This window comes from Orcinus orca, chromosome 17, assembly GCF_937001465.1.
Source record: "Orcinus orca chromosome 17, mOrcOrc1.1, whole genome shotgun sequence".
NCBI classification, from domain to species: domain Eukaryota; kingdom Metazoa; phylum Chordata; class Mammalia; order Artiodactyla; family Delphinidae; genus Orcinus; species Orcinus orca.
Window position 1 is genome coordinate 79,408,344 of NC_064575.1, and position 14,686 is coordinate 79,423,029.

General features: G+C 53.3%; 1 protein-coding gene across 2 annotated transcripts in view; it reads right to left on the reverse strand.

Moving 5' to 3' along the window:
- Nucleotides 1–14,686, reverse strand: part of NDRG1 (N-myc downstream regulated 1) — a 55,382-nt gene that overhangs the window by 21,535 nt on the left and 19,161 nt on the right. For both annotated transcript variants that reach the window (XM_049700324.1, XM_004265307.4), the window contains exons 4-5: nucleotides 3,685–3,790; nucleotides 1,596–1,716 (exon numbers count right to left, since the gene is read on the reverse strand). In XM_049700324.1, coding sequence (XP_049556281.1) covers nucleotides 1,596–1,716; nucleotides 3,685–3,790 — 227 coding nt within the window. The remainder of the gene's footprint in view (nucleotides 1–1,595; nucleotides 1,717–3,684; nucleotides 3,791–14,686) is intronic.

The window sequence follows — 14,686 nt, forward strand, 5'->3', positions numbered from 1 at the left end:
CGGTTGGCGGGGCTACACATCGACGAAGCCGTTGTCTTTCTGAAATGGCCACGGCTCGGTTTGGAGCCAGCAGCCCCCAAACGGTGAGAGTTGGGGAGACACCTAACTCCACAGCTTCTTTCCTCACTGCTCTTGGGGGGTGGGTACACAGCCAGCAGGCAACAGGGTTCTACTCACGAGGCCCCACGTGTAGAAAGCTGACTCCAGAGCCGGGAGTGACCCGGCCAGGGGCCCCTATCCCTGCTTTGCCGTCTCAGCCTCAGGATGCGGGCGTATACCCCGGAGGGCCTAGGAGACCCCTGACCACGCCGGGCCCCGCTCAGACAGTGGGTCCCACCAGCCACACGCTGGAAGCGCCTGGTAACTTAGGGGAACAAATACCCTGCGCCTTGGCCTCCGGGTCAAGGGAATGAAAATTCCTGCGAGCGGGGCCCAGGTTTCAGAATAGTTTTAAAATCTCCCCGTGGGGAGCTGAGAGTCACTGGGTCACCCCAAGTCTTTCAAACATTTGTCCAAACAAAGATGGATATACTGACAGACGCTTAATCTGCTGCTGTATTAAGAAGCTCTGAACTCTTTTAACATACGTCTGGGCATCCCTTCCCTTCCTCTCTGATAAAGATTAATGATTAAGGATGATTCAGAACACTAACAAAAAAGACCTCTTTATGATACCGAGAAGGCCTCTTTGACAGACTTTAAACCCAAGAACCTGGTCCCACCTTGGTTGAACCACAGCACGGTGAGGGGCCTCTGAGAGGTCTGCCACCCCCATGTGACCCTGACTGTCCAGTGCCCTCGGTAAGCTTGCCCCCAGCCTCACAACGAGAGCTGAAAGTCCACATCAGCCACGCACTGGGGAGGAGCAGGCAGTGTAGACACCCGGGACCAAGGCAGCCTGATGTTCCAAAGAGAGTTGGAGTCTTAGAGCCAGCAGACTGGGCTCAAACCCGACACCCGCCCCCGCAATGAAACCAGCTGCGCGAGCTTGAGCAAAGCAATTAACCCCTCCATGCCTCAGTTTTTCCATCTAGAGAATGGAGCTACCAGCACCAGCCATGTAAGGATTAAACACAAATGACATTTGTAAATAAAGATGATTAAGTCTGGCCCACAAGACGTACTTCATCAATATCATTTCCAATTATGGTCTCTATTTTTCTTCCCAACCTTCTAGATCTTTCTCCTAACTATTTCTTCTTGTCAAGACCCTCTTCCACTTTAGTCCTGTCCGGGCCATGTACCCCTAGTAAAAAGCCCGACTAGCTGGGCTGCTGTGGTGGGGTGGGGACAGGGTGTCTGGAGGGGTGAAGGTCGGGGAGCTATAGATTGATGGTTATGGGGGTTCCGTTTAGGCTAATTAAAAGGTCCTGGAGATAATGGTGGTGATGGCTACAACACAGTGTGAATGTATTTAATGTCAGTGAACCATACACTTACAAATGGTTAAAAACAGTAAAATTTAGCTTATATATATTGTATTACAATTAAAAAAGAAACCTTAAAAGCCTGACTAATGCCTCCTCCCACCACCTGTTCCCACCCTGCAGGGCTCTCCTTTCCCTGTCCTGGGGCCCGAGGCTCCCTCCTCTTACCCCGTGGGGAAGGATGCCGCACTGTCCTGCTGGCCGGGGGCGTCCACGTGGCAGACAGCAAAGTGCTGGGTGATCTCCTGCATGTCCTCGGAGTTGAAGAGGGGGTTATAGCAGGTTTTGTCTGGAGAACAGGCACGGGAGAGAGAAGAGGAGGAAGTTAGGAGAGAATACAGTCTGTATTCATTCTGTTGGTTTCATGCCTACACAGCAGGGGGAAGGAACTTTCAAGAAAGAATGGCTACATTTTCTTTCCCACTTTCCTCTGGTGATAAAAGGCAAGAATAAGTCATGAGGCAAGGGAGTGGGTGTGGAAGTGGAGACGGTCAGTAAACTCTCCTGCCTATGCTGGTGGATGACATAAACTTCCAGGCAGCGCTGGGAGGGGATCCCATTCCAGCTCCTGCTTCTTCCCCCAACAGTCGTGGCCATGACGGTCCTCGTATGAGGTGGGGTTGCCCCACTGACACTCTCTTTCTCTCTAGGTGTCCTAAACCCTCACCTCAGGGATACTGGCCAGGGCACACAGGATGTTCAAACAAGGAGGACCACTCTTACGTGGGCTTGGACGAGCCTCCTAATCGCTGAGGCAAAGATGGCCAGCTGCTCACCAAAACACTTCCCTTGTCTTCCAGGACACACTTCTGGACTACATTTCCCAGCCTCCCTTGCAATCAGAGGCAGTCGTGTGATCAGATTCTAGCCAATAGCATGTGAGGCTCCCCATTTCCTCATAACACCTGCCACCCAATCCTCTAGGTTTCTCTCCTCTTTCCTTCGTGACTGCCAGGTGTGGAGGAGCCAACAGAAGCCTCAGAGGCTCCAGGGGATGGTGGAGTCACAGCTAGAAAGAGCCTGGGTCCCTGAATCACTACATGGAAGGTGTCCCACAGAATGTCCACTGAGTTGTGACATGAGTGAGAACTAAACATATATCATGTTAAGCCACAGAGGCCTTGGGTCTGTTGTTACAGCGCTCACTGTACTCTAACAATGGAGGAGTAACACCGCCAAATGCAATTCCATATCCTCATCAGAGTCGGTGGAATAAGGTGGTATATATCAAAGTACCTAGCATCGGATTTGGTACGTGATGGTTACAAGGGGGCATATGGGGGGAAAAGAGAGAGAAAAGAGACGTGAGAGTGAAGGAGAAAAATGGTTTTCAGTGACTGACATCCTTCGTAGCCTCGAGGTATTAATAAGCTGTTGGAAAAACAATGTCACCCAGTCCATCTGTTAATCAAAAGTCAAGCAAGCATCCAGCTCGCAATACGCCCTGGACCGGGAAGGGCCACAAGCGCCTCTGAATCATCACAGAAGCGTTTCTGTTCTGTGTAACTGCAATACTAAGTAGATCTTGTTCCAGCCCCATCTGTGAAAAACCCACATTTGGGAACACTTCCTGGTCATCTTAAGAATTCGCGATCTAAACATCCATAGCAGCGGTATTCAGAAGAGTCGAGAGGTGGGAAATCCAAATGCCCATTAAACGAGGACAGACACACAGAACGCGGTGTATCCATACAATGGAATATCATTCAGCAAAAGAGGATAAAGTACTGATACGTGGCACAGTGCGGACGTACCTTGCAAACGTGACGAAAGAAGCCAGTCACGAAAGACCACACGTTGTGTGATCCCATTGATAAAATATGCCCAGAATGGGCAGATCTTAGAGACAGAAAGTAGACTAGTGGTGGCCCGGGGCTGGGGGGTATGGGAGACTGGGGGGCGATAGATAAGAGGACAGAACTTCTTTTCAGAATAATAAAAATGTTCTAAAATGGATCGTGCAAGGTTGCACAATCCTGTGAAAACACTAAAAACCACCGTAGACCTTCATTAAAGGCAGTCACTGTCACACAGACTGATGGTGGAGGACTCCTGAGTCCCCAGCATCTCCCAGTGCCCAGGCAGTGCATTCCGGGCTCGTCCAGTCTGTGGCAAGAGTTCTCCCCAGAACAGCTCCAGGAAGTCCCGGCAAAAGAGGATGAGGCAGACTCCCTGCCAGCCGCCCTTCCTAGCTGTCCTCTCCTCCAACCCTGGCAGACACCCGCTCGCCCAGGACACGCGGCTCCTCGGAACTTACGGTTCATGCCAATGTCGTGGTAGGTGAGGATGACGGGTCGGTTCCCCTTGGGGGTCCCACACAGTGTGACGTGAATGGAGCCATGCAAAGTCTCGATGTCCTGCTCCTGGGGAGAGACAGACAGATGGGCCTGTCATGTGGGACCCGCAGTCACGGTGTGGCTGGAATTACAGCCTGCAGACACCCAGCGCGCATCTCACTGCAGTTGGGGGAAAGCTCCTAGTTTGGTCGTGGGAGCACTGGGCTTCGGGTGGCAGCTCTCTCTGGCCAGAGAAGCCACTCTGAGAAGCAGAGACAAAAGGGGAAAGGGGGACCAAGGAAGCACCCCGCCATCCGTTAAGGTCAATGGTTGCCAATCTGAAGAACTCGGCTCAAAAATAAATACACCCCAATTTTCAGGTTCCGCCTTGAGAGCGGGAAAACTCAGTATCTGAGCTTTGAACAAAACCCCTCTCCCTTCTCCATCCCAGGCTGAGAGATGCTGGGGCTTCCAGGCATCCGCTCTGAAGACCCCTGAAGCATCTCCCAGGCGGCCGTCGTGCTTCTGCGAAATGGGAAGAACAATGGAACCTCAGGGGGAAGGGTGAGTGCTTCGTGCCCGGGCCCATCCCCAGCACAGGGGTCCTCCTGGGCTACCTGCCTTATCCCCCAAAGCACAGAGGCCCCCATCTCCCCAGCCCTCTCTCTCTTCCTCTGAGTGCTTGCTCACTCCTGCCTATACAAACGCTGGAAAAATCCGCAAACGGTGGGGCAATGGTCCAGCCCCCAGGGGGGACCACAGATCATCTGCTGGGCGGAGCCCTGGCCCTGAAGCCACCGTGGGAACAATGGTTCACTGTGGGGACCGCGTTCTCTATTGTCTCCTCAGCTGACCCACAAGGCGCCCTCTAAAAATAGGCCAGGCTGGGCAATGTCCCCACCAGCCTGGGGCATCAGGGTTCAAATCCAGGCTCTGCTTTCCCCAAGCCCTCTGAGCCCCCGGAGCCCCATCTGTAAGACGGGAGGGAGCTGACCACCCCGGGTTCCTCAGCAGAGGAGATAAGCCTGGTGAGGGATACAGTCGCCGGCGAGATGGGGCTGCGCGGGACACGGGGGCAGGGGGTTAATGATGCGTCTGAGCCCCACCTTGGTGGCAAGTGTGGGACGTCCGGCCCTGGCTGGCACCCAGGATGTGTCCTGTTTACTAGGACATCCTCGGGCCCTGGCACAGCTCAGGATCTGCTGGATAAAGACCTGACACTCGCATGATCATGGTAAACATAGCTTCTCTAGGGAGTCCATTAATCTCTTTTGGGTTCAGGCTCCACTCTGTCCCCTAATTGGCTGTGAGGGTGTCGGCAAGCTCTCTCCCCACAGAATTCCCAGGACTGGTGTGAAGTCTCCCAGGATTGGCACAGGCCCCCCGGAGCACTAACGCTTCACCCCCACGAGGCACCACAGAAGTGCTGTGACCGTGGCCCGCGGCCTCACACCACTGCAGACTTCAGCCTGGGCCTCAGAAGAGGCATCAGCTGTGGTTATCCTTATCTGGAAGGATAAAGAACCCAGTCTCAGAAGCTGGAAGTGGCCTGGTGTAGGTGTACAGGTGTGGCAAGGTCGCCGAGATACAGGGATAATATTCGCTAAGTGCCCACCGAGAGTCAGGTGAGCTGAGTGAACCCATTTTCCAGATGAAGAAATCGAGGTGACCCAGCCCCCGGCCAAGAGCACACAGCTTGTAGTGTGAACCAGGATTACAACCCACGTCTGCTGGGCCCTCATGCGGGTGTTGGCCCCCATCAGCCCTCCTCTGAGTTCTGTGTCCACCTGCCCACACGGGGAAGAGGAGGGAAGGCAAGTGTGACCTTCCCCATGCCTGAGACCCACTCCTTAAGTCACCCGCGCACACGCACAAGGTCCTCAGCTGGCCCTGGGCCTCTCTCTCCACTGGCCCAAACCAAGAAGGCTGGGTCTGAGACTGGATGGAGGAATTAAAACTCTCACAGACACGTCCCTTTGTCCTCTGCAGTCCCAAAGGAACATTCTGCCCTTCTGTCTCCGTGGGGACGAATCACCCAGTGTCCTGGAGGGAGGAACCCACCCGTGTCCCCCACGTTCTCCCAAAGAGAGGGCACCGAGGGACCCAGAACTGTGTGGTCCACTCCCTGTGCTCATAGGGGAAAGCCTGTCTCAGGGCTCCTCAGGGGTCCCCCGTCTGGCTAGAACAGTGGCTGGAAACACTCACGGAACCCGTCCACCACCCAGACCGCCATCCTCAGCTCTTCCAAGTTCACAGCCAGATCTCAGGAGTCCGGGCTCACAGGGGTCTGATCCGGCCAGGGGCATGCAAGAAAGAGAAGGCCAGGCTGCCTGGATTTTCCTCTCACCTCCTCTGGAAGAGTCTAGAAAGCCACTCTCTCAGGGTGCAGAGGGGAGGGCGGTATGACGGCAATTAGCATTGTATCTGGCCCTGCTCTGAGGATTTCACATCCACTCTCCCGTTGAACCCACACAACAACCCCACTGGGTAACACCTGTCTGCACTTCAGATGAGGAAACTGAGGGGAATTTGCTCAAGGTCACACAGCTGGAGCAGTGCGGCAGGATCTGAACCCGAGGCCGTCCAAGTCCAAAGCCTGTGCTCTTTGCTGTCTCCCTTTTAACACTCTGTGCCAGGTGCCCCGTGAAGAAAGAAAACTTTTAACATGCAACGTGCACAGTGACTCTCTAAAGAGGGACGCAGGAAGTCAGGTCCCCATTGACATGCTGTAGATTGTTTTTTATCTCCCCAGCATCTCCAAAACCCAGTAATCCACGGGGCAGGTGCTGGGATACGCTGGTACATAGAACAGAGAAATAACACCTGCTCCTCCCACACTCCCCAAATACACATCTGCCCCCAAACTGCAGGCATGTACAGTAGGCGTGTCTGACTTGGAATAGCCTCGGCACAAACGTCACTTCCTCGGGGTGGCCCCTCCTGCCACGCACTGTACACAGGACACATGGTTCTTGTCCTCTTCCTTGTAGCATTTACCACAATGGCACGTATCTGGTTCTTAGCCGTCTCCCCAGCCTGACTGCAGATTCCCAGGGAGAAAGGCTTGCTCTGCCCTGGAGAAGGTGCTTAGAGATTTACACAGTCTACGCCACCTGTAAGCTGGTAAGCTGTGAAACGGCACCGATGCCTACTGTCTACACTGCCTGTAAGCTGGCAGGTGGTGAAAACAGAACCTAGCACCAAGTGGTCCTCAAAGATTTCAGCTCTTTGGCTGCCAATTCTGGCTTGAGAGCTTTGTGAGCTATGGCAGACTATGTCGCTGGGCCTCCCAGACATTCGTTGTCCTCTTCTTTATGACAAAATTCCCAGCAATGTGCCTGATGAAATTCTCTCCTTCCACATCTCCCTTGTAGCCAAGGATGGTCAGAAGATTCAGTTCGGGCCAATGAGATGTCAGCAGAATTTGCTGCAGCTCTGAGGAGAATTCTTTTAAAGATTCAAACTTGGCCTTTTAATTTTTCTTTTTCACCCTTCCACCTGCTTACTACCTGGAACATGGATGAGATGCCCAGGGATTCAGCAGCCATCTTATGAGCATGAGGACAAAGCTACACGCCCAGGGTGGCAGAGCAGGAAGCTGAAAGGAGTCTGAGACTGGGTGATATTCACAGCCTGCTGTACCAGGCCTTCTGGGTCAGCGAAAATATCAACCATTTCCTTGTTTAGGGCACTGTTTGTTGGGTGATATTAATTCTAACGATACACCCACCATGGGACCTTGGCCAAGTTACCAGACTTCTCTGAGAATTCCTCCCCTCAGCTGTAAACTGAGGTCAGTAACAAAGCCTTCTGCTTGTGGAGATGCTCCCAAGACTTTTAGTAGGGACCGGAAAGTGTTTTGGAAATCGCAGCGTTTCCCTCCATGCTGGCTGTTACAGATGCCAACCCCAGAGACGATTACTGTGAAGCCACAGGGACTAGTCCCCAGGGTTTAAGGCAACTGGTTGGATGATCTAGGAGAGCTCTGAGACCAGCTGCTGCACCTCCCTCCATAATCCGCCTGCCCAGCAGGCCCTAGGGAGACGCTGAACGCTTTGGACTCTAAGAGGATGACACACTTACCCAGGCTCTAAGTCAGCTGGCGCGCTGGGCCGCCCCTCCCCTCGGTCTAGCAAGCCTTGGTCAAGCCACAACCTGAGGGCAGAGGGCGCCCTTTGCAACAGCAGGCAAAGAAAGCTAATTTAGGCTCATCAGATGTAGCATTAAGGCAAGGCTTGCTGAGGCAAGCAAGGCAAAGCATGAGAACAGAGGCTCCAGAGAAAAGGCCAGGGGCTTGCCCCACCACCAGCTTTATGTGCAATAACCCCTCCCCCCATCTTCCTGGTCCATCTCCTGTGCCCGCAGTGGGGGAGGGGAGGCCTGGCTGAGCCACTGGTCTCGTCCTGACCATTCAGTAAGGAGCACATGGATTATGAAGACTGACAGGGGACGGTACGTGTGTGGCAGGCGCACAATCGTATTTGCACAGAAGGGCAGCCGTCCCCTTACCGGACAAACACCATAAAGCCAGGTCTGGCCCCGGTGCTCTCAGGACAGACATTTCACAGATGGCAAAAGCCAGCCTCCGGGGCTGAAGCCTAGCCCCCAAAGCTACACAGCTGCAGGTAACAGAGTTAAGATTCTGGACAGGCCCTCGGGCCTCTGAGTCCTGATACCTGGCCCCCTGGGACACCTAGAAGAGAAGAAGATCTCAAAGGGGCCAAGCTCCCTCCGTTTCTCAGCTTTCTTTAATGCTGCCATCACATGGAGAAACAGAAGAGTTAGAGTCAGGAAATGATCTGTAGCGGGGGAAAGGGTACCAGCCTGGGAGTACAGCGGGAAGCTGGAACCCACGTGACGACGGCGATTCTCCAAGCAAGAAAGAATCAGGAGGAAAGTCTCTCCTGGATTAGGGAAAAGCGGAAGAGTGGAAGCAGGGCCATCCCCGGAGCAGAGGGAGGCAAAGGACGCCTGTGTGCTGAGTCTGATGCTGTGTTTACGTCACAATCGTGACACCCTGGGGACAGTGCTACTACCCCCATTTTTACAGGGTAGAAGACTAAGCCCCCAGGAAGTCAGGTGACTACCCAAGAACGCAGGGCTAGCAGAGGGAAAGCTGACCTGAACCCGCTTCTGTCCACTGTATCTATTTTGCAACACCAGGAGATGTGCGTCTATACTAGGTCAGCCTGGTGGCCTGGGCTGGACCGACCTGGGAAGCCCATCGGAGCCCCATCACGGGGCGCTGTCGGGCGAGGTGCTCTGTCCCTTCCACCAGGAGGGCATTCCCAGGAAGCCCACAGAGGAGGGCAGAAGAGGCAAAGCCTCCCTTGGCACTGACCCAGATGCGTGCCGCTGCCATCTGTCACTCGGAGTTCGCTCTAAGTCCCAACGGCTTTCCCAGAAGTGAGGCTGGGGGCAGGCGGGGATGGGAAATGGGTTGAGGATTTCCAAGACTCCGAGGTCTTCCCACCTTCAGTCAGGGGGCAGGAGGACAAGAAGCAATTGTGTGCCAAGAAAGAAATGCGCAAAAGGTCACCATTTCCATTTTTCCTGTGAGCTGATCTGCTTCCAAGAGACGGGAAAAAAAAGTCAGCACCCACACGATGGGGATCAGACGTCCCCTCCGGCCCAGCTCCACCAGACTGGGAGCTCCAGAGCAGGAGCCAGACCCCAGGAGACCCTCCGGCCCACCGCCCCTCCTGCCCCGGCCCCCTCTGTCCCCTCCACCCAGAGGGCCTGTGGGTAACATCAGCTCATTGCCCGGAGATCCCTGGTGAGCACACAAACACAGATCCCCATGGAAACTGAATCAAATCAAACCATCCAAATAACTAAAGATCCAGGTGGAAGGAATTAGAAATAGCACCAGGAGAGGAGATTTGGGGCCAAAGGAAGTTACCCAGCCCTGAGCGGGGAGTGACGAGCAGTGGACTCTGCTGTCCCCACGCTGCCCTCCCCCCCCCACCCCAGTTATATGGCCTTTGGCTCCGCACTGAGTCAAGCATTGCCATCTATCTCATCATCGTGTGACACTGGGCAAGTCCCTTAAACCCCCGTCTCTTCAGCGCGGTTGGCAACAAAACCTCTTTTACAGGGTTGTTTTGAGAATTAAATGAGATGATGCAGGAAGAGAGGGCAGCACAGTTTCTGACAAACAGCTGACGCTCAAGATACACCAGCTCTTACGACTCCCACGGTTTAGTATGTATCTAACAGTCAGATGGACCAAACTTAGGACTATCTCAATAGTACCCTTTGACGAGTTTCTTAACATCTCCAAACTGGTCTCTCATCTGCTAAGGAGAGTATCATTTCCCACCTTGGCAGGGAAGCCCTGAGACAACGGGTGGGCACGCAAATACCCATTTGTTCCCTTCCCACCTCTTCCCTCCCCTCAGTGGCCTTCCACCAAGTGGCTCCCCACCTGGAGCAGAAGGGGTAGGGGTGGATAATAAAGCATCTGCCAGCTCTGATATTCTTGGATTCTAGAATTCTAGCCAAAGAAAATAAACCAGAACCCAAAATACTCTCACTTTCCCCACTCATCAGATTTGCAAACACAACTGCCTAGTCTGATGCCAGAACCTTCTCTGCAGAGTCAGATCAAACCACTTCCTTCCTGCAGCCCCAGCACCTCAGGCCAACCGCCACCCAGCTCTGTGCTCTGAGGGCTCCAGAGCCTCTCCAAGGGGGGACAAAGTAGGGTCTCAGGAGCTGCCCATCCTAAGGTGACGTCAGGCCAGAAGAGATAAGGCCGAGACGCCATCTGCTCTGGCAGCTAAGCTGTCTCCTAAGACAGCAGATCTGGAGCTGCTTCTCACTGAGGACCTCTGGGCTAACAATGTGTATTTTGATTCATGCAAAAAAAAAAAAAAAAAAAAAATTCTCGACCACTTTGGGAAAGGAAACGAGTCTGCCCGATTTAGTCAAAATGCTGAAGTACCAAATACTCCTCGAAAAATAACATTGGCTGCTTTTGGACACACACGGTGAGGCAGCTCAGCCTCCTTAAACTCAACTCCCAAAGCACTGCCCGGACAGGGCCCTGATTCCATGAGCCGTAAGGACCAACTAAATGAACAGATGAAAGTGGGCGGCCGTTGAGGATGTCAGTTCTCGGGTCCTTACAGCAGCTCCCCCTCAAGGGCTTGAACATAAACCCACCATAGCACGGTTCAGATTATCTGCCTGGCCAGATCCTTTCTGACAGAAATTGCAAAGGTGACCTACTAGCACTGCAGTACACGTCGTGGTTGAGAGAGCTGATCTGGGGCAGAGTTGGGTTCGATGCGGCCCCTGCACAGTCGCTGGCCATGGGAAAGCCTCAGTTTCCTCATCTGTCAAGAAGGCATGAGGGTACAAAGTCCCAAAAGATTCAACAAAAGCCCCTGGGAAAGCCTGGGCCCCCGCCTGGCTCCTCAGAGAAGCTGAAGCCCACAGCAGGCAGGAGACTGTCATTTTGCAGGAGCTCCCGCGTGAATCCAAGGTTAGGGTGGGTGGGAGAGTCTCCACGCTGGTACGCTCTGCAGCCACCGCTGACCAAGGTGCTGTCAGTCTCTGCTCCCGGCCCCGTGACCCAGAGAACGTCAGCCATCACGGTGCACGGCATCCTCTGAAGGACATCCTTCAGCGACCCACGCCCACGATTTTAGAGACTGCTGGAAATCTGGGAAACCTTCACAGATATCATGAGTCAACAAGATCTAGTAGCCAACTCTAAATGAATATAGTTTTATCCAAAGATCTTTTTGGAAACGACCTTGACAAAGTGTCGCTCGGCACGCGGATGCAGCTCAAATATTGTGATTCATTTGTAAGATAACAGCTTCCAGGAAGAATACACTTCGCCCTTCGAGGACTCAGAATCCAAGCCAGAGGGACCTCTCCATGTGCCAATGCCTCTGCATGGGTGATCGGTCCCTAATCTTCTCCTGTCATATGACTTCACAAATCACTCAGGTCTCAGTCCAATGTCACCTCCTCCAAAAGCCTTTCCCGACCCCTTAACCTGCCCCATCTCATCAACCTGCACCATCGTCTTCCAAGCCCCTACAGTAGCTGGGGTTGTCATTTTGCTGAATCCTTCATGTGTGTTGCCTCCCCCTTCTAGGGAGTCAGGAGGCTGGGTGCAATCCTAGCCCTACCCCTCACCCACCCCATGACCTCAGGCAAGCGACTGAACCTCTCTGCGCTCAGGCTCTCCATCTGTCAGATGAAGACAGTTCGTTGTGAGCAGTGGGAAAGCAAAACCGGGCAACACACGGGGAATGGTGCTGAGCTATTTGCTTAGAACTGAAGCCCCTGGAAAGAGGGCTCACTGCCTGTCAGGCTCACTCCAGTGTTCCCAGCACCTAAGACAATGCCAGACACAGAGCAGGCATTTGTTCTAGGAACAAAGGAATGCACAATTGGGAAAATGCATCCACCTCCCAGGACAGCTCTGGGACTCACTGGCTCAGCCCAGGCTGGGGCACGATGTTGATGAGCCGTCTCCTGCCTCCCCAGCCCCTCGCCGAGGCTAACCTCTGTGGTCTTCAGGTTGCCACTCTGCTGGCGTTGAGGACGTGGCAGCCCGCCCACTCCAGCCTTAGCCACCTTCAAGTTCGCCTGCGCAGGGCCCAAACTCCTGTCCCCTGCTCTTGCTACTACCTGTGCCCGGAGAAGGGAGCGCCTAACAGTGCTTGGCAAACCGTCAAGAGTGACACAGAAGCGAGGAATTATCTTCACAGAGAAGAGATAAACTACGTTTTCCAGGTTTCTTGAATGACCAAAATTTTAGCAATCTACAATAACCATAGGACCCAACAACTCCACTTTGGGTACACACCCAAAAGGACTAAAAGCAGAGTCTTGGACAGGTGTTGCACACCCATGATCACAGCAGTGCTATTCATAGCAGCAGAAGGGTGGAAGCAACCCAAGTGTCCACTGGTAGATGAAAGGATAATTAAAATTCGGTCTAGACATATAGAGGAGTATTATTCAGCCTTCAAAAGGAAAGACATTCTGACACAGGCTACAGCCTGGATGAAACTTCTCTCACGTGACATTAGATGAAAGAAGCCAATCACAAAAGGACGAGCACTGTGCGATGCCACTCACGTGAGCTGCTTAGGGTAAGTAAATTCCTAGAAACGGAAAGTGGAATGGCGGTTGCCAGAGGCTGGGTGGAGGGGAATGGGGAATTAGTGTTTCATGGGGACAGAGTTACAGTTTTGCCAGATGGAAAGAGTTCTGGAGGTTGCCAATGGGAAGGGGGTGGGGGAGGGATGGACTGGGAGTTTGGGGTTAGTAGATATAAACTATTACATATAGAATGGATAAACACCAAGGTCCTACTGTAGGGCACAGGGAACTCTATTCAATATCCCGGGATAAACCATAATGGAAAAGAATATAATAAAGGAGTGTATAAACTTGTGTAACTGAGTCTCTTTGCTGCGCAGCAGAAATTAATGCAATTTTGTAAATCAACTATACTTCAATAAAAAAATTAATTTAAAAAATTTTTTTAGAAAAGAAAGAGTGCTGAGATGGATGGAAGGAATGGTTGCACTGTATTATGAATGTACTTCATGCCACTGGAGTGTGGACACTTAAAAATGGTTAGGATGGTCAATTTTATGTTGTATGTGTTTCACCACACACACAAAAATAAAAATTGGAAGAACTTCATGATACAGTTGGTAGAGCAGGTGTGTTATTGGACCAATACTGATTGGGAAACATCACATCAGGGCTCCCCTCTGTCACTGTCCTCTCTACACAAGGCTGGAGCGAATTTCCCCATTTCACAGATGAGGAAACTGAGGCTGAAGGGCGGTGAAGCATCTTGCTCTGGGTCAAACAGCCAAGAAAGGGCAAACCCGGCTCTCGAGTCTGGTTGAATCTGTGGCCTTGACCTTGGGGAGGAGGGACATCAAAAGGCTGCTGCAGGAAGACGAAACCACAGAGGGGATGGCTGCTTCGGTGGCGGGAGCGGGACCGAGAGCTGACATTTCAGTGACAGAGAAAGTACGTTAGTCTCCCTGCCCGGAGCCCCGCCCAGCCCAGCCCCGAATGATCAGCCAGCCCCTGGGGCTGCCACTCAAGCTTCACAGCCCCCAGAGCCCATCGAACAGCCAGGGCCGCGGCTGCCACAGCTGCTGCATCTTTGTAGCTCTACTGCCCTGTCACTCGTCTCTCCCTGTTCTCAGGAGGGTGGGAAACGACCAGACAGAGGATCAGATGTCATCACCCTCAGCTGCCCGCACCTCACAAGCCTGGACAAACGATTCCCCTCTTTCTCTGTCCTTCAGTTTCCCCAGGTGTAAACTGAGGGGCTGGGTGAGCCAAACCTGGGACCCCTGGAGACAACCTATTCACCTCCCACTTTCCCAGAGCACCCCCATGTACCCAGTGTCCTGTGAGACAAGAGACCAGCGGGGGGAGCTCTGGCCCGGGGACGGGAGAGGCAGAGACCTCGGCCCGTGAACGGCACAGTAAGAGCACGGGCTTCCTTCCCGCTCCGACAGACCTGGGTGGGATACCCAGTCCCAGCCTCCGGCCTCAGTTTCCCCATCTGAACGATGAAGATAACGGTATCTCTGCTTATGCTGTTGTTGAGGAGTTAAATGAGATATTGGCCGGGAAGCCCTTAGCACACGGCCTGGCTCGCAGGAAGCACCATTAAACCAGCCTCATCAGGCGTGGGCAGAACGAGAAGCTCTCAGGGCTGGAAGAGGCAAGGCCCGGGGTCTGGTGCCACCTTCCTGTCACTGCAGGGGACCTCAGGCAAGTGGCTTCCGAACCCTGACTCTCTTCTTCTTAAACAAGTATAACAGAGTAGAACCAGAGGCCATGTCCCATGAGACCAAGCGCTCCTTGAAGACTGAGGTCTATATTCTGGGTGCCGATACAGCCAGTGAAGTGATGGGTTCGGGTCCCCCAACCTTTGATGGCCTAGAAGGTGCAGGGAGCTGACAGTCTGAGTCACAGTGG